Source organism: Diabrotica virgifera, chromosome 1 (assembly GCF_917563875.1).
Source record: "Diabrotica virgifera virgifera chromosome 1, PGI_DIABVI_V3a".
Classification (NCBI taxonomy): Eukaryota; Metazoa; Arthropoda; class Insecta; order Coleoptera; family Chrysomelidae; genus Diabrotica; species Diabrotica virgifera.
In genome coordinates, this window is record NC_065443.1 from 86,485,556 (window position 1) to 86,506,485 (window position 20,930).

General features: G+C 33.7%; 1 protein-coding gene across 1 annotated transcript in view; it reads left to right on the forward strand.

The window, feature by feature from the left end:
* LOC126891111 (SCY1-like protein 2) overlaps positions 1 to 20,930 on the forward strand; it is a 242,079-nt gene that overhangs the window by 78,367 nt on the left and 142,782 nt on the right. The window contains exon 3 of the mRNA XM_050660294.1: positions 8,072 to 8,202. Within this exon, the coding sequence (XP_050516251.1) occupies positions 8,072 to 8,202 (131 nt within the window). The remainder of the gene's footprint in view (positions 1 to 8,071; positions 8,203 to 20,930) is intronic.

The window sequence follows — 20,930 nt, forward strand, 5'->3', positions numbered from 1 at the left end:
TAAAGAAGTTTTTACATTATGTTAAAAATTATTCAATATATCCTCTGTATATGTATAAACTCATTTGTTATTAGTGCTTTTAATGCATAAAAAGCTTCCGTAATATTTTTATTCAATCAAGTATTTCTAAGTAGTAGAGAATTTAATAGGGCGCCATTACTAACCGCTCTATATCTCTACATCACGGCTACCACAACTTTATCGAAGGATGGAAACAGCTTTAGGGGCTGCAATTATAATTTGCCCAATCTTGTCAGAGTATTACGTAGTTTTGTGCAACATGTTGTTTGCAATTCGATTAGACGACATTACTGAACTTGTATTATACAGTATATAACGAGATACACTTTACAAGATGCTGCAACAATTGTTACACAAATTAAAATTACGATCTGTGGCTCATGGATTAAATCCGAATCCAACCCCCTCCATACACATGCAAACTAAACTTAATTATTTTTGTAAATTAAGATTTTTTTGTAGTTCGTAATGCATATTAAATGATAAAAATATCACATATCGAACATAAAACAAATTAATATTGATGTACATTTCGCGTGATATTCGACAGTTCCTACTTTTGGCACACCCTATATATTTTTTTACCTACATCGTCCCATGAAAATCTTTACATTATGTTTTTCCGTAATCCTTAAAGGATTTCCTTCAAAATAAAAAAAAAAATCAAACACTCTCGAGTATCTCAAGACGACGTTCTTTTTACAACTTTGTGACTCGCCCATTTCCTTACGCCCCACTCAAATTGTCAAATTTTGAAATATACACTGTTATTCATCTACCTACTTAACTTACTTTATCTTAATTTGACGCGGTTGAGTTTTTCTGAGAATAGTTATTTTTTACAGACTTCTCTCAGCGCACGCCCCTATATCAAAAGCATGTATATGGTAGGGGTACATTACACGGTACAGTGTTTCTCCCCATGTAATTTTCTGCAAAATACCCGCTTGCAAACGACCCCTACTTTATTTAAAAAGATCATATCTTGCATTATCACGTTCAGATGGATAACGTCACTAGCATGATATACAGGGTGTCCAGAAACTCTCCTAACAAACGAAAACCGGAGATTCCTCAGAAAATTTTAAGACAATTTAACCAAATTATCTAGTCCAAAAATGCTTCCTAAGGAAACGAGAGCTCCCTTAATTTTAAACATTTTTGGTAATGGATAATAAGTTGCGAGTAAGTATACTTATTATAGTACCAAAAGATACTCTTTGCGAATTTTCAATTGCGAATTTCTAGTACCGGTCATAGGCGTCCGTTTTTGATAATTTTATGTAGGGCAACGGTTATTTTATTGCATAATTTTTGTCTTTAATTTTTAAGCATTACTGACACTAGATTATTAAATTATGAGGTATTCTAGTACTTAAAGTTACTCTTGCTTTAAGTTGGTAAAATACACCATATTTTAAAGTCTTTTTTTATTTTTTTAAATTAAAAAACGAAAAATTTTTTAATCCATTGTTCTAGAAAACGATGCATCCTACCGGCTTAAAGAAAGCAAGAGTAGCATTTAGTACTATACACATAGTTTCAAAAGTCATGCATCACCCCTCATATTCACGATGTTTACGCTTTTATAAATCTGTATCTTTATCACATATTTAATGGGCCTTTTTTATAAAAAATATACCATTTTTGATTTTTGATTTTATTTTATTACCCATTTAATTGACCTGGTTTTGCCAAGGTGTAAACATTTGAAAATTTTATTCTGGTGAAATTTTTGAAAACGTGATTAAAAATAAATCGTACTTTAATTTCTGAGTTGGACCGTATAAGAATTATCGATTTAGTTGAAGAAGGCCATTCACAGCGGTTCGTGTCGGAAAGAGTGGGTGTTTCTCAGAGTGATGTCTCAGGGATATGGAATAGGTTCCTGGAGAAAAACTCGATACGGAATAGAACTTGGTCTGGTGGACTCCGAGTTACCAATGATCGACATAATAGATATATCAAAATTTCCATCCGTAGAAATTCTTCTATGTCTGTACCAGCACTCCAAATAGAATTCAGGTATGCTACAGGAGTCCGAGTATCGTTGTCTGCAATAAGAAGAAGAATTTTAGACTCAGGTTTGAGAAGTCCTCAACCAATAAGAGTTCCTCAGCTACAACCTAGTCATATCTCGGACCGCCTCCAGTGGGCTCAAGAACACATACAGCTCCCCCAACAATTTTGGAATTTTGCGCTTTTTTCAGACGAGACCAGAATCTGTTTATATAGTGATAACCGGCGAATTTGTGTGTGGCGAGAGCCAACAAGAGCTGCACAACTAGCCACACACGAATTCGCCGGTTATCACTATTTAAACAGATTCTGGTCTCGTCTGAAAATAGCGCAAAATTCCAAAATTGTTGGGGGAGCTTTATGTGTTCTTGAGCCCACTGGAGGCGGTCCAAAACATGTCTAGGTTGTAGCTAAGGAACTCTTATTGGTCGACGACTCCTCAAACCTGAGTCTAAAATTCTTCTTCTTATTGCAGACAACGATACTCGTGACTCCTGTAGCATGCCTCAATTCTCTTTAGAGGGCTGGTAGAGACATAGAAGAATTTCTGCGGATAGAAATTCTGATATATCTATTCTGTCGATCATTGGTAACTTGGGGTCTACCAGACTGAGCTCTATTCCGTATCGAGTTTGTCTCCAGGAACCTATTCCATATCCGTGAGACATCACTCTGAGAAACACCCACTCTTTCCGACACGAACCGCTGTGAATGGCCTTCTTCAACTAAATCGATAATTCTTATACGATCCAACTCAGAAATTAAAGTACGATTCATTCTTAATTACGTTTTCAAAAATTTCACCAGAATAAACTTTTCAAATGTTTACACCTTGGCAAAACCAGGTCCATTAAATGGATAGGTAAATAAAATAAAAAATAAAAAATGGTATATTTTTTATAAAAAAGACCCATTAAATATGTGATAAAGATATGGATTTATAAAAGCGTAAACATTGTGAATACGAAGGGTGATGCATAACTTTTGAAACTATGTGTAGTACCTCACAATTCAATAACAGACTGTCAAAAATGCTTAAAAGTGAAAGACAAAGTTATGCGATAAAATAACCCATTCCCTACTCAAAATGGACGCTTATGACCGTTATAAGAAATTCGTAATTGATCATCATCATCAGTAGCTCGATAACCCTTTTTGGGTGCTAGCTTGTTCTAGGATTTTCCGCCATTCTGTTTCGTTCCTTGCTTTGTCTTTCCAGTGGGTAATCTCAAGTGTTTTCAGATCTTGTTCCACTTGTTTCATGTATCTAAGTTTAAGTCTTGCCTTTGACCTTCTCCCTACATGTATTTGCCTCATTATATGTTTTGGTGTTTCCGTCTCCAACATCCGTTCAACATGGCCCATCTAGCGCAGACGTCCGATCTTTATGGATGTTATGACGCCGGGTTCGCTATATGCTGCGTTTAATTCAAAATTATATCATCTACGCCATACATCATTTTTGTTCATCCCCTATTTTGTATAATATGTGTCTGATGATTTTTCGTTCAAACGTATTAATAAGTTCTCATCGCTTTTCGACAGTGTCGTGTCCATTTCTCTGATCCATATATAAGGACCGGTTTTATTAGGGTTTTGTATATTTTGCATTTGGTTTTTCTCGTGATATTGTTAGATCTTAGATGTTTAATTAGTCCTTTATATGTTTTATTAGCAATATGTATTCTTCTTTTAACTTCTTCGCTGACATTGTTTTCTGCGGTAACTAGTGAACCTAGATATGTAAAATTTTTTCTCTTTCGATGTTATAGTCTCCTATCTTCAGATTCTGTAGGTTTCTTTGGCCTGTCGATTTGCTGACTTTCATGTATTTGGTTTTTATTTCATTAATATTGCTCTACTGTTTGTGCCACTCTTTCTATCGCACGAAATGCTTCTAACAATTCTCTTTTGCTTCTAGCTATGATATCAACATCATCTGCAAATGCCAATATTTGGACACTTTTTGTTATTATTGTTCCTCTGGTTTTGACTTTTGACTCTCTTATTTTTTTTTCTCTAATGTGATGTTGAATAGAATACAGGATAGGGCACCTCCCTGTCGTAGGCCTGTTCTAACATGGATTGTATCGTTAGTGCGTTTTGAATTCGAATTTTGCTTTGTCCTTTAAGTGTTTCTTTTACTATATCAATAAGTTTAGTTGGAATATTCAACTCTTTCAGGGCGTGGATCATAAATTCTCGATGGATACTATCATAGGCACTCTCAAAATCAATGAAGAGATGATTTGTGTCTATATTAAATTCACTAGTATTTTCCAAGATTTGCACGACGAAGATCTGATCTATTGTGGACTTCCTGCCTGCAGAAACCACATTGACATCCCCCAACTATTTGTTCCGCATGTCTCAATCATGGTCTCGATCGCTCATACACAATATTTGACAGTATGTTATAAATGGCACAGTCAGTAGCGTTAATTCCGGGTAGTTTTGCATTCAAGCTGATCTCCTTTTATATAGTGGAATAACTAACTTCAGTATTCCAGTCTTGTGGCAGTTGTTTATTATTCCATATGTTCACTATTAGTTCGAGTATCGCATTCAATAGGGAGTCTCCGCCTTCTTTTATTAATTCTGCGCTAATATTGTTTAATCCAGGGGACTTGTTGCTTTTGAGTCTGGTAACTGCTTCTTGCATTTCAGCTACTGAATGGGGGGTTGTTTCTCTGGTATCCGCTTGATCCAGTATAATTCCATTGTATAGTGGATCTCCGTTTTGTTCAAACTTTTCTTTGAATAATTCAGTCCATCTTTGTAGTATTTTACTCTGTTGAGTTACTTCTCCTTCTTTGTCTCTGCAGATCATTGTTTTTGGTTTAAACTCTTTTCTGCCTGTATTGTTCTATGTCGTTGTTGTAATCGTTAATATGAATTATTTTTTCTCTCTGTTATGTTATGACACTCTTCATCAAACCACTTCCCTTCAGTTGATTTGAATTTTTTTGTAGACCCAAGGTGTCTTTGGCAGCGTCTTGTATGATGTGTCTACACGCTTTCCATTCTCTGTTTATATCCTCGTGCTTTTGTCTGTTTTCTGGCCTTCCTTTTATAATTTTATGTATTCCGCCTTTTTGCTGTTGTCTGCTAAGTTTTTTATTTCATATTTTTCAATTTTTTCCCTTTTTACTTTTGAGATTTATATTTAATTTTTTTTTTATTTTTGAAATTCTGGCTGTTATTCTACTTTCGTAACCCCATCTGGAGATTTTCACGTTCCCTTATGATTATTTTTTCGCTGGAAGCATGTGCTGGCAATGACCATGTTAAGGGAAGTTGCTAGATTTATTAGTCTGATACCATTGTCATTGGATACTTCATGGAGGCTGTGCTTACTTATCGTTGGTAGGTATTGTTGCTATTTTACTATTTTTGCGTTGAGATCACCATAAATAATTTTGATGCCATTCTTTGAGCATGAATGGTATGCAGCTTCTAGTTCTTCGTAGAATTTTTCTTTGACATCGTCTTCTTTTTCCTCTGTAGGAGCATGCACATTTAAAATGCTATATGTAGTTAAAAAAAGTTCCCCTTAGTCTCATGATACCCATTCCAGGGTTCATAGCATTCGTAATTGATGGAATAGGTTTATCTCTAAAAGATAAACAGACGAACCGCTTTTTGTTTTTCTAAATAGAAGCGTTCTGGAGATAATAAAAAATAATAAATTAAGCTAACCAATAAAGAGCCATAGCTCTTAGGTATCTTTAGGATTTAGTGCGGCAGATTCGTGCAAATATTATAAGAATTGTGCATTTAATGATAGAAGCATATAAATTGGACCACATATACTACACATATAAAGGTTGAAAATTAGATACGAGGCCATCTCAGATTTTACCTTTTACAAGAATGACGGGCATTCAAAATGGCGACGATACATAATATGTGACTAATAGCACGATAACATTTGAACGAAAAGTCCGACTTTAACCAAATTTGGTATATGGATTCTTTTTTTGATGTATAAGATCGAGCTCTTGAACCGGAAGAATCGGTTTACCAGAAGTTGTGTTTTTCTTGATTTTTCCTGTAAAAATATTTTGTTCTTTTACCTTGTATATATTAATTTTTTAAAAAGGTAATACCGGCATTGAAAAGAGCGTAAAAATATATTTCAGGAAATGGTGAACTTTTTAGTTATGTTAATTAACATTTAATAAATGAATAACTTATCTTCACATGTATCTATGTGCGGCAGACTCGTGCAAATATTATAAGAATTATTGTGCATTTAATGGTAGAAGCATATAATTTGGAACACATATACTACACATACAAAGGTTCAAATTTAGATAGAAGGCCATCTCATATTTTGCCTTTACAAAAACGGAGGGCATTCAAAATGGCGACTATACATATATAACTAATAGCACGATAACTTTTGAACGAAAAGTCGGATGCCAACCAAATTTGGTACATAGGTTTTTTTTATGTAAAAGATCGAGGTCTTGAACCAGAAGAATCGGTTTATCAGAAGTTGTGTTTTTCCTGATTTTTTATGTAAAAATATGTTGTTTATTTTTTCAATTCTTTCACCTTGTATATATAAATTTTTAAAAAGGTAATACCGGCGTTGAAAATGGCGTAAAAATATTTTTTGAGAAATATTTTAAACTCTTTGGTTATGTTAGTTATCAATTAATAAATGCATAACGTATCTTCACATGTACCTTTGAACCTATGTGCGGCAGATTCGTGCAAATAGTATAAAAATAAATCTGCCGCACATAGTACATGTGAAGATACGTTATGCATTTATTAAATGGTAATTAACATATCTAAAAAGTTTAAAATATTTCCTAAAAAATATGTTTACGCTCTTTTCAATGCCGGTATTATCTTTTTGAAAAATTAATATATACAGGGTGAAAGAAGTGAAAAAACACCAACATATTTTTACATAAAAAAACAGTAAAAAACAACTTCTGGTAAACCTATCCTTCCGGTTCAAGATCTCAATCTTAGTCATCAAAAAAAGGACATTGATGCCAAATTTGGCTGAAATCGGACTTTTCGTTCAAAAGTTATCGTGCTATTAGTCACATATAAGTTTAGTCGCCATTTTGAATGCCCTCAATTTTTGTAAAAGCCAAAATCTGAGATGGCCTTATATGTAAATGTGAACCTTTATAAATATATGTAGTATATGTGGTCCAAGTTCTTCCACCATTAAATGCACAATAATTCTTATAATATTTGCACGATTCTGCCGCACATAGGTACATGTGAAGATACGTTATGCATTTATTAAATGGTAATTAAATAATTAAAAAATTAAAAATATTTCCTAAAAAATATTTTTACGTTCGTTTCAATGGCGGTATTAACTTTTTGAAAAATTAATATATACAGGGTAAAAGAATAAAAAAAAAACAACATATTTTTACATAAAATCCAGGAAAAGCACAACTAATGGTAAACCGATTCTTCCCGTTCAAGACCTAGATCACATACATCAAAAAAAGAACCTATGTACCAAATTTGGCTGAAATCGGACTTCTCGTTCAAAAGTTATCGTGCTATTAGTCACATATGTATAGTCGCCATTTTGAATGCCCGCCATTTTTGTAAAAGGGAAATCTGAGATGGCCTCATATCTAAATTTGAACCTTTATATGTGTAGTATATGTGGTGCAAATTATATGATTTGGACATTTAATTCAGAATTATATAATTGTGCGTTAAAGGCACAATTGTGTCAGATATAGGCTGCACTAATTTAGTTGTTAAATGTTTTAAAATTATCTGAGGTATCTCCGGTCTTCGTTTGTCAGTACAGTTTCTGGACACCTTCTATACGTCAAAAACTCATAACGTTTATTTGTCTCCAAAGTCGACTATACCCAAAAATAATTACATGATTATATACCAAATTTAGAAATCAAGAAATTCTGTTGTCAAATAACAAGTTTTATTTTCCGAATCAATATCACTTTTAAAGAGAAAAACAAGACTAACTCAGTTTCCTCACTAAAACAAGTATATTTATTTACTTCTTTGTTTACAGCTGGATGATCAGGTTCACAACTTAATACCAAGAATTCCAGTGCCAATTCAAGAGGCTGCGTCCAGGCTGGTAAGCAAAGATCCTCGACAACGACCAACAGCACAGCTTCTCACGCTTATCAAGTATTTCAGGTAAGTGATTTCGATTTCTTTCGGTATTTGCTTTGACAAAGGAAAAGGGGTATAAAAGGTTTCGTCAAGTGATTATACAAACGACAGAGATGCCGAGGAATGTTTGGTATAAAGGGAATTTTAGATTTTGTCAAACATTTTATGTAAAATAAAAAAGGCTTTTAAACCTTTGTGTAATTATTTTGATGTTATAAAATGATTACTGAACTGGAAAATTTTAAAAATGTATAAACATTTTCAATTTCTTTGCAACACGAAAATGCAGCAGCTGCATTATACTCTGCTTAAATCAGAGAGTACAGGAAGAGTCTATACCGGTTTCGGGGGTCTTTTCCCCTCATCAGTAGTCCCATATCCTCTTCTCTCCGATTTCCCCAGGTATAATATTTTGGGCCTTTCCGAATTGCAAAGCAAGAAATGTCACGGATGAACTAGAGCCATCTACCGAAAAACGAAGTTAGTTATCAATCGAAGTAGCACAGAAAACGACAATAAATATCGTTCCCATACCACCAGATTAACAACAGGTGAAATACTTTCTTTGGTTACACCTCCTGAGATTTTCAAAATTTATAAATCAAACAGGATGCCGAGGAAATTAAGATGAGAGAATTTTAAATAATTCACAACTCATCCGCTCAGCGTAGTAAAAGTTCCAACGAGAAAGATTCCTTAATACTCCTACAAAAGAGTAAATTAATTAAAAATGTATAAACATTTTCAATTTCTTTGCAACACGAAAATGCAGCAGCTGCATGATACTCTGCACATACAATAATGATGCTGCATTACATAATGATGAAATGTTTAATGTTTGTACTGATATGTAAATTGGAACACAATTTTTGTTATGTTCATAGGACTATAAAGGCTGATTCTCACTATCATGCAAGGAAAGTGCTCGTGCTCGGCATGGGCAAGGCATCGGCTCGACAAGATATATTTTACATAAAATCTTATTATCTTCACGGGATTTAATTTACACTATGCGTGCCAAGCACCGCAAATCGACGGTCTTTGCATGTGACGTTCTTCTTAGGCAATATTTGTTGTGCTCTTGCATGTTTGATTCATGTAAATGAAGACACAAAGAGTTATAGAGAGGGAAATGTTAGGAGTAAAATTACTTACTTACTTAATCCTGAGCCTTTCTACCTTTAGGTGTAAGGCTGGGGGAGTTGAGTTTGACATTGTAGTCTCCATGCTTTCCGATCTTGCGCTAGGTTTCTTGCACTTTCCAATGTCAATCCCTTCTTCTCGACTTCTTTCCTGATTTCATCTACCCACATAACTCTTGATCTTCCTCTTTTGTTTTTCCCCTGCACTCTCGTTTCGAACACTCGTTTTGTAAGCCTCTCGTTCGACATTCTACATACGTGCCCGAACCATCTAAGTTGTCCCTCCACTATTTTTTCATTAATTGGTTCCAGTTTTAGGTTTTGTCTAATTGTTTCGTCTCGTATTTTGTCTGTCCTCTTTCTGTTTGCTATTTTCCTCAGGAACCTGATTTCCATAGCATTGACTCTAAATTTTTGTCTCCCCGTCAATGTCCATGTCTCATTGCTATACATGATTGTTGGTCTAACTACTGATTTAACGACTGCCGTTTTTACTTTCTCCGGTATCTTTTTTTCCCCAAAAATGTTGTTTTCATAGCGTTAAAAATAAGCTTCCTGTTCGTCCCCTTCTCTCGTTTATTTCCATGTCTTGTTTACCATTTGCTTCGATTATTACTCCTAGGTATTTAAAATATTCCACTTGCTCTAGTTGTTTCCCGTCTAATTCTATTGCGTGTGTCTTCCTCGTATTTGAAATTATCATTGTTTTTGTTTGCTCTGTATTAATTTTCATATTTATGTTTGATAGTTCTTCTTCTAGGATTTCAAGATTGTTCTGTAGGTCCTCTCTGTTTTCTGCTATCAATACCATGTCGTCTGCGAATAGTAGCTCCGATAGTTGAGTCCGTTTCATTTGCCAGTATCCCAATGTTAGTTTTCTCATTCTTCTCTTGGCTTCCTTTATCGCTTGATCCAGTACCACTGAAAATAGCAGTGGACTCAGCACGCATCCCTGTTTGACGCCTTAACTTGTAGTAAATTCTCTGAGTTCCTCGTTATTGGTTCTTATTTTATTTGTATTATTTTTGTACATATCCTGTATTACTTCTATTATGTGTCTGTTGACTCCCCTTTCTTTTAGTGTCTTCCATACGTCCTTTCTTCGGATTCTGTCAAACGCCTTTTCCAGGTCAATGAAGCACATATGTATCTCTCTATTCTTCTTGATTACCTTCTCACTTACTTGTCTTAATGTGAATATTAGGTCTTGCGTGCTTCTGTCCTTCCTGAATCCACACTGTGTGTCTTCCATAGTTGTTTCTATTTGGGTTTTTATTCTTGTCTCTATTATTCTTGCGAATACCTTCCCAGGGATACTTGATATGGTGATACCTCGGTAATTCTTACAGTTTCTCTTGTCTCCTTTTTTGTGTATTGGTAGTATAATGTCTTTCTTCCAGTCCTTTGGTAATTCTGCTCTATTTATGATATCATTCATTAGTTCTTTCATGCTATCCATTCCCTCTGTCCCCATGAATTTTATCATTTCCGGGGTGATATGATCCTTGCCTGGTGCTTTGCCCAATTTTACTCTTTCTATTGCTTTCTCTAATTCCTCTCTTGTTATGGATTCCACTTGTTGTTCTTCATTCCTTTTTTGTATCTCCCCTATGTTGTCCGTGTCTGCAGCTCTTTGAAATGTTCTCTCCATCTTTCCATTATTTGTTTTTCTTCTGTTAGTACGTTTCCATTCTTGTCTTTTATATTCGGCATCGTGTGCTCTTTCTTTTGTCTGAGTTGTTTTAATGCGCCGTAGAAGAGTTTTTGGTTTTCCCTATAATTTTTTGTAATTTTTTGTCCAAATCTCTCCCATGACTTTCCTTTCCTGCTTTCACCGCTATTTTAACCTCTTTCCTTTTTTCTTTATATGCCTCGTAATCTTCCGGGTGTTTTGTACTTAGGTATCTCTTCCATTTTTCTTTTTTGTTCTTTATTTTCTCTCGTATTTCTTCCGTCCACCATTCCGTTCTCCTCATGTTAGTATTTGTTATTTTTGCTTTCCCACAAGTTTCCTCAGCTGCTTTGATTATGCTGGTTTTTAGATATTCCCATTTTTCTTCTATATTTTTGTTTTTTGCTCTACCTTTCAAAGTATTATCTAATTTTTCTTGGAATTTTTTCTTAGATCTTTCCTCTTTTAATTTGTAACTTTTTATTTTTTCGTTTACTACCTTTCTTCTCTTTTCTTCTTTTTCTTCTGTTGTTCTAATTCTCATTATTACTAGATGGTGGTCACTGCCAATCTCTGAGCCTCTTTTCACTTTCGTATCATGTATTTTTTTCCATTTGTTGCTGCTTACCAAAAAGTAATATATGATTGATTTTTCGTTTCTGCTGTCTTGTACTCTCGTGTATTTGTGTACTTCTTTATGTTTAAACTTTGTATTTTTTATAACTAGTTTGTTCTCCATACATATTTCTACTTTTCTTTCACCATTTCTGTTTAGTATTTCTTCTCCTTCTTTTCCCATTTTCTCCCAGGAGTAAAATTAACAGACAAAAAGCAAAATAACTGGGTAAGAAATAAAACAAGTCAAAGACGCAGGACAACATTCGCAGGTCATAACGCCAGACAAACGGATAAAAGGTGGAATACCACGATATAATAATGGAGACCATGGACAGGAAACAGATCAAGAGGACGACCACAGATGAGATGGGGAGATGACATTTGAAAGATAGGAGGAACACACTGGAAATAGAAACCACTAAACAGAAGGGAATGGAGGAAACTAGGGGAAGCCTATGTTCAAAATTGGACGAATTAAAGGGCAAAAGAAGAGTGCCATGCAGGTCACGACAAGCGTGAATACCTTACCGGCAAACAATTTGCAATCGTGGTTGTTTGAAATTAGTTTCATAGTGACGATAGAGGATGAAGCGTCGAAGTATTTTGTTTTTGAAGAAGTCCCTCAATATGCGCCTGTTAACTTCGTCCATTGTCATTCGATAATATTTAAAAGAGCAAGACCTGCGAAGTACCTCAGAACTATATTGGCACCAAATAGGAAAAATTAAAATAGAGTACACAACATCCGAAAATATACAAATCCGACGAGGAGTACGACAGTGTTGCGTCTTATCACCGCTATTATTTAATATGTATTCGGAGTCTATACTCAGATAAGGATTGGACGAGGTCCAAGGTGGAATCCAGATTAAAGGAACCATAAGAAACATCAGGTACGCCGATGATACCGTCCTAATAACAAGCAACACACAAGAACTACAAAATATAATAAATGCGGTAGTTCGTCATAGCGAAATGTTTGGTTCACACTTAATTAAACGTTTCCAAAACTAAAATTTTAGTGTTCTTAATAATGACAGTTATTATTTTCCCCCATAACTCGACGGCACGAAAAAAATTGTAAGAAAAGAAATTATAGAAAATCAAATTTTTAACAATTTTAGTTCTTATACTTTTTGTCGAGAAGATCCGAGAAAAACCGTTCCCATTTAAAATCAAAATGACGGCTAACGCAACGAGGGAATTTAGTCGAGATTTTAAATTTTTACTACTATTGACCCTCCCTAAAGATTAGAAAAATAAAATTTGTAGTCGAGGAAATGAAGCATTTTGGCTCGCAATTTCTTCGTCCAACATAGATTTACTTGAAATTTTCACAGAAGGTAGCGAATAGTCCAAGGATCATTTTCTATATCATGCCGCTGTACGCTAAAACCTTGGGGGTGGTTGCCACCCCATCTCGGGGGCGGGATTTTTTTACATTTTAACCATGTAAATCAATGTAAAACGTAATTCTAAGAAAAAAATGTTTTTACATTTTCTTCGTAAAACTAATATTTTTCGAGTTATTCGCGCTTGAAAGAACAGTTTTTCGAGGAAAAAATCGACTTTTTAAAGGGTTTTTTGAGAATAACTCGAAAAATGTGCATTTAATCAAAAAAACTGTAAATATCAAAATTGTATCTTTTAGTAATACAAATCAAATTCTTGTTCTGTAATATTTTTAAGACCAATACAAACCGAGATACTGCATGTTAAAAAGTAGTTTTTTTGTCAAATGCATAATTTGAAATATTAAAACCCAAATAACGGAAAAACTTTGCATTTTTCGAGAAAAACTTAAATAATATTTTTTCAATTACACAGTTAGACCTTTCAAAAAAAAAATAGTGAAAAGTTTCTAGCATGAAATATAAGCGACTTATGATCAAAAAAAGGTCGGTACCTGCTTTTCTCTATAAAAAAATCAGTGAAAATATCCCCCTAACTACCCTCCTTATTAAAAAATTGGTCTTAACCTTTCTATGATTCCTTTTATATTTGTATTATCAATACACTTAGGAAGTTTGACCTATTTAAGAGGCCTAATTTTAGAAAAATTGGAGTTTTAAAGAAAACATTGATTTTTTGCAATTTCTTATTTTTTACCATTTACTTCAAAATATCTCCGTAAACACTGGAGATACGAAAAAAGAATGAATTACTAGATTTTAGCTTTTTTAATAACTGAAATTCAACTGTGAATAGATTTTCATTATAGTAAACAGTTAGGGAGATATAGCTGTTTAAAACCTCTATTTACGAGCAAGCACCCCCTTATTCTAGCCCTTTAAACCCACCCCAATTAAAAACTAAGGGATCATACGGAATTCAGTTTACACAGTCTCATAGCTCTTCAAAAATAATACAAAATTATTTTTGAAAAAACTTTTTATCGCCAAAAATGAAGGAGCCATGTTAATAAAACCATTTTTTTTTTCGAAAAATTCGAATAGTCCTCTTATGGATCATTTTCAGTGTATCTTTATTACCATATAAATGATTTAGAATTGAAAAATACAACAAAACATAGAGTAAGAAAACAATATATTAGGTGAACATTGATAGAAATTTTGATGATAATCAAATTATGTAAATAAAAGTATTACATACTATGTATTTTGGTAGGTTCAAATAGGTAGGTACCTATGATACATTTACAATTATTACGTACCTGTTGCTTTTAAAAACTATTTAAATGTCACTACAATTATAAGCTTTTATTCTGTCCTCACAACAATAAAACTAATATATTATACATTTGTTTACCTTCATATTGAACAATTAGTTATTATTGACAGATCATTTCAACACCCAATCAGAGCCCGTATAACGACTAATATTATACTGTCGGTGTGCGCATGCGCGCAGATCAATATAAATTCACCCTCAATCTCAATCGCGCCTAAAGAAGTATAACTTCAAAAAATATGTATAAGATAGAATGCAACCGCAGACACGTGTTTCTGACTCATTAGTTGTCATCAGTACGATATAGCCAAGTTAGAATAGGTGTATGTTAACTTGGGAAAGGATCAATACAGGAGCAATGCAACCAGTTTGTGGCAATAATGTTAGAAAACCCTAACGATTCCAGAGCAACAACTAACACATCTTGTTTGATTGTCTGAAACGTTCTAAACGTTTGAAATTCCTTTCCTCAGGTGGCTGTAGATTCCTCCGTGGATATTTTAGCTATTGCTCTGGAATCCTTAGGGTCTTCTCTTATTATTGCCACCAATTGGTTGTTGCTCTGAAGCTATTTTCTTGTGGCATTTTTATATCAATTACTTTTAATGGGAAATTAGCCACAATTTTACCAAAAAAATGATTTTATTTACGTTTCGTTGCCCAAATCGGGTTTCGTTGTCAAAATAAAAAATACTACTAAAATAAACAAAAACGTTGTTGCTAAGTAAAAAAATTCTTCTAATAATTTATTTAATCTGACTCATTTATATTGGCAATTCAGACGTATATTATACATTTTAAAGTAGAAGACCTTAAAATGATATCGCCAATATTTATGGGTTGCGTTCCTGGGACGACTTTGCTACAAGAGAGTTCATTCGATTACATGAAATTAATCTCAACTCAAGAACATCCGTCACAAAAAAATCATAGCATGTGATCTGTCTTTAAAAAGATAACCAAATGCAACGATGACAGTAAAATTCTCGCGTTAGAGATTCCATAGTAAATCACGAGGGAAAACCAGGAAAAAACCTCGTGATACTATTCCAACATCTTAAGTATTTGGTCTTACATTAAATTTACTTTCAAAAAACTTATACCAAATTCTGACTTCAAAATGTTTAAATTATAATTAATATTAATAATACATAGATATACAATGGGTAATACTAAAATATGAAATTTGTATTAACTATATATGTTATTGATTTACTAATCGTGGTATTTTCTTTCTATTGACTTCCTCTTTCAGTATGGGTAACCACATCTTACTGCATTCTACCGAGGAATTTGCTACACAATTGGTTTCATTTAGCATAATTAGAGCCGCTTTTTCTCTTTTTACTATCTGATTCTTTCAGGACTATACTTGAATCTTTCCACTGAACTCTATGTTCATTATTCCATGCATGTTGACATATTTGAAATCTATCAAATCCTCTATTTTTAATATAAGACTGATGTTCACTTATTCTAACGTTTAATGGTCGTGATTAAACAACATTCAAAACAACAAACACATTGAGATCTATTCTATCTAAAACTACACCTAACAGTGAACAAGAAATAACAAAGAATTATATTTATAAAATACCTTGCGAATGCGAACAATTTTATTTAAGTGAAACATCAAGACCATTAAACGTTAGAATAAGTGAATATAAGTTTTATATTAAAAATAGAGAATTTGATAGATCTCAAATATGTCAACATCCATGGGATAATGAACATAGAGTTCAGTGGAGAGATTCAAGTATAGTCCTGAAAGAATCAGATAGTAAAAAGAGAAAAAACTCAAAGAAGCGGCTCTAATTATGCTAAATAAAACCAATTGTGTCGCAAATTCCTCGGTAGAATGCAGTAAGATGTGGTTACCCTTACTGAAAGAGGAAGTCAATAGAAAGAAAATACCACGATTAGTAAGTCAATAACATATCGAGTTAATACAAATTTTATATTTTAGTATTACTCATTGTATGTCTCTGTATTATTAATATTAATTATAATTTAAACATATTAAAGTCAGAATTTGGTATTAGTTTTTTGAAAGTAAATTAAATGTAAGACCAAATACTTACGATTTCGGGATAGTATCACGAGGTTTTTTCCTGGTTCTCCCTCGAGATTTACTATGGAACCTCTAACGCGAGAATTTTACTGTCATCGTTGCATTTGGTTGTCTTTTTAAAGACAGATCACAAGCTATGATTTTTTTGTGACGGATATTCTTGAGCTGGGATTGATTTCATGTAATCGAATGAACTATATTTTAGTAAAGTCGTCCCAGGAACGCAACTCATAAATATTGGCGATATCATTTTAAAGTCTTCTACTTTAAAATGTATAATATACGTCTGAATTGCCAATATAAATGAGTCAGATTAACTAAATTATTAGAAGAATTTTTTTACTTAGCAACAACATTTTTGTTTATTTTAGTAGTATTTTTTGTTTTGACAACAAAGCCCAATTTGGGCTTCGAAACGTTAATAACATCATTTTTTTGGTAAAATTGTGGCTTATTTCCCATTAAAAGTAATTGATACCAATTGGTTGCATTGCTCCTGTAGTGATCCTTTCCCAAGTTAACACACCCCTATTCTAACTTAGCTATACCGTACCGATGACGACCAATGAGTCAGTAACACGTGTCTGCAGTTGCACTCCATCTTATATATATTTTGTTTTTTCTATCCTTGTTGCGAGACATGCCGATATATAATATATACCTACTTCCTATCTGGATATATTTATACTACAGCTTTATAAATTCATCGGCCTGTGAAACTTTCTCATATACTCAATGGGTCCACATCATACTTCGTAATGTGTAAGCCGTGGATTACTGCTAGCTAATCCCTTACCCTTTGGAGATATCCCTTGCGACATGATTTTTTAGAAAAAGGGAAAACGGTTAACTTATTTCATTCGTTTTAATTACAGTATCCAAACGTTTTACTATTTTCGTACATGTTTCGCGTATTTCGTAATTTTTAAATATACATATAAATAGGATGCAAAACTGTGAAATAAATCCATCATGTCAAAAATAAACGATCTTGTTCTGAAGCTATTTTCTTGTGGCATTTTTGTAATTAATTAGTTTTGATGGGAAATGAGCCACAATTTTACTAAAAAATGATTTTATTAACGTTTAATTTTATCTTTCAATAAAGTCGTCCCAGGAACGCAACTTATAGATATTGGCATGATGATTTTAAAGTCTTCTACTTTAAAATGTACAATATATGGCTGAATTGCCGATATAAATGAGTCAGATTAAATAAATTATTAGAAGAATTTTTTTTAGTAAGCAACAACATTTTTGTTTAATTCCTTAATATTCTTTGTATTTTGACAACGACACCCAATTTGGGCATCGAAACGTTAATAAAATAATTTTTTTAGTAAAAGTTGTGGCTTATTTCCCATCAAAACTAATTACAGTGGAACTCCGATAAGTCGGCCCCCGATAACCCGGAAGTCCGGCTAACCCGGACCGATTTTCATCAGACAAACATTTCAGCAATAAAAATTATCGTTGCAAGATAATTCCGATGGAATTCCCCAGATTTTTTTGTACTTGATTGCGGTCCAGTCTCTTAATATGGGGAATTCCATCCGAATTATCTTGCAAGGGATAGTATGTAATATAATATTTGAAAGATAATGCGTATTTGTGTAATTTGAACTATGTATACGATAGTAAAAATGACTCATGGCACACGGCGGCGGTGGCAGAGCGACGGTCATTGTCTCGGATTTATCGGAAACAACAGGCACCTGTTATTCCTTTATCTATTTTAAATTGTCTTAGCATTGTTTAAAAAAGACCAAAAGACTGTTTAAAAAATTATTTTTTAAACAATGTTCTTAGTTTTCACTGTTCATAACATCGTTCCGATTGTGACTGTATTGTGTGTAGTACAGTCTTGTATTGCTTGCTTAAGTTTGTGTTTGCGTGTTTTTAATAATTTAGATGTGTAGGTACTGTGCATATATATTTAATGTTATTTCAATTATAACCGAGTTTATTTGTAAATATAGCGTATTTTATTAATTTTTACCATATTCTCCGGCTAACTCGAATTTTCGATAACCCGGATCGGCCGCGGTCCCGATTAATCAGAGTTATCGAGGTTCCACTGTAATTGCAACAATAAACGACTTTTAAAAACAAATCTTAAAACACGTAAATTTTAATTTTTGGGCATTACGTCATCAGTGTTGGCGTAATAACATGATCGACGATTTTTTTTAAATAGAAACCGAGGTCACGGGACATCTCACTTAAAAGGTCTCCTAATCTCCTTGACAGCGATATAAGTATTTGAATATTTAGGTCGCTTAATTAGTAGTTTAGGTCGTTTTCTATACAGGGTGTAAAAAAAGTGCAGGTCATAACTTAAATCACATATTCTGGGACCAAAAATAGATCGATTGAACCTAACTTACCTTAGTACAAATGTGCACATAAAAAAGTTATAGCCCTTTGAAGTTACAAAATGACAATCGATTTTTTCCATATATCGAAAACTCTTTGAGTTTTTTTATTGAAAATGAACATGTGGCATTCTTATGGCAGGAATATCTTAAAAAAAACAGCAGTTAATTTTGTACACTCCATAAAAATCTTATGGGGTTTGTTGCCTTAAACTCCTCCAAACTTTTGTGTACGTTCCAATTAAATTATTATTATGGTACCATTAGTTTGTTAAACACAATGCTTTTAAAACTTTTTTGCCTCTAATCTCGCTCCCATTACTGAATTGTGGGTTCATCTGTGAAAAAAATATTTTTTCACTGCTCGTTAGTCCCATTAATCTGTCCATTTTTAACCATGAGTGTAGAACAATCAATTTTCTACCAACATGTGTGTTATTAGCTTTGAAATCGCCAGTTTTTGCCATGGTCTATAAAATCTGGCACTGTGTTGGCCGCCATCTATAAAGCACTAGACAATTATTCCATTTACAATAACACTTCTTCATCTTTTTTCATAGTGGCCCAATTATTGCCACTCGTCAGGTAGTAGTCCGTAGACCATTTCAAATTCTGCTCCCAATGGTAAGGGAGCCCAAGCGTGGATTTTTGCAGTTACTCGAGCGCGTCAGCATTCCTAGAAAAACTCGAAATCGTCAGATTAAGATAAGGCAATAGGCCTGGATTCCGCGTACCAAGAAAAAGTTGATTATAGTAAGTGAAAATTGGTTAATAGGTTAACGGTGTCTAGTCAGACAAACTTCGAATGGAACAGGGGAAGTTTTAATTGTGGAATTGTGCAGGTTGTTTTTAAGTTTATTCAATAGCAAACTTTATACATATAATATATGAAAAAATGTTTGTAAGACCAATATGTTGGGCATTTTAATAAGTCCGAAACGTAGAACATGCCAAATGATAGGAATTAAATTGGTGGTAAATAACAGTCTGATCTTTGCATTGGAGTTTAATAAAAGGGTAATATAATTTTGATAGTCTGACGTTCGAAACCTGTAACCTGCTCCACAATTGCTCCACAAGCACGTGACGAAAGGTTTTCCAGAATTTTTACGTATTTTTTTTTTGTAAAAAACTATAAAAGTATAGAAACATTACTGCATTGGGTTTTTTTCCTCTACCACAGGGGTCACCAATTAGCGGACCGCGGTCCGCATCCGGACCGTGAGCTAGTTTTGTGCGGACCGCGATTAAATTCAGAATATAGTGTTTTGCAATTTTGAAAATGTTTGGCCATGAAATTGCTTTTAGCCGCTTTTTCAAGAATGAACCTTATTAAAAATCGGTACAGATCTGAGCTAACAGATGAATCTCAACTCCCTATCTAATGAAAATTAGTTGAACTAAACTCATTCCAGACTTCAGAAAGGTGTAACATTTTTTTATATAGAAAACAATTTTTAAACAAGTTTTTTGGGCGATTTTAAACAAAAAAGGTTTCTTTTCATTTTTCTCAAAAGTTGATAGTTTTCGAGTTATGTATAAGCGATTTAAAATGTGAAAAATGCGAAAATACGCACACACATTTTCGAGGCTAGAAAACTCATGTGCAAATTATTAGTTTTCTGATTGACTAGTGCTTAAATTGAAGCTTATACATTCAATTTCAAGATTCTAACGAGTAATCGGGGCGTATTCCAATATAGACCGTTGTTTCTTAATTGTTAATCGCCGGTCGTCGCACATTATGATGCGTGTCTGTCGCATATATACATATTATGAAACAGGCTCAAAAATCACAGCCTAAATATCGCAAAGTCCGACCCTGTCGTTATGGATAGAAATTCGACGTAATGTAACACCCAAGGCGTTTCTCATAGAACACCCGCAAAAGCGAAAAGATTAATATTCTACGAAATGCTAGATGCCTAAGTGGGTCATTTGGCTATTGCAGTAACTAGAGATACAAAGAGATTTTAGGGCTTCGGAGACACATTTCCTAGGAGTTGTTTACTTTGCAACAGGATGTGTCTCATAAAATAAGAATAGGAGATATTGCTAAGTGTCTGAATTATAGAAATCTAGGAACCCCACAGAAATTGCAACGCAGTAAATTTCGTGGAAATCCTTAAATGGTTACAAAAAGGACAGCGATTGTGATTGGCCGAAAAAGAAACTTATGACCA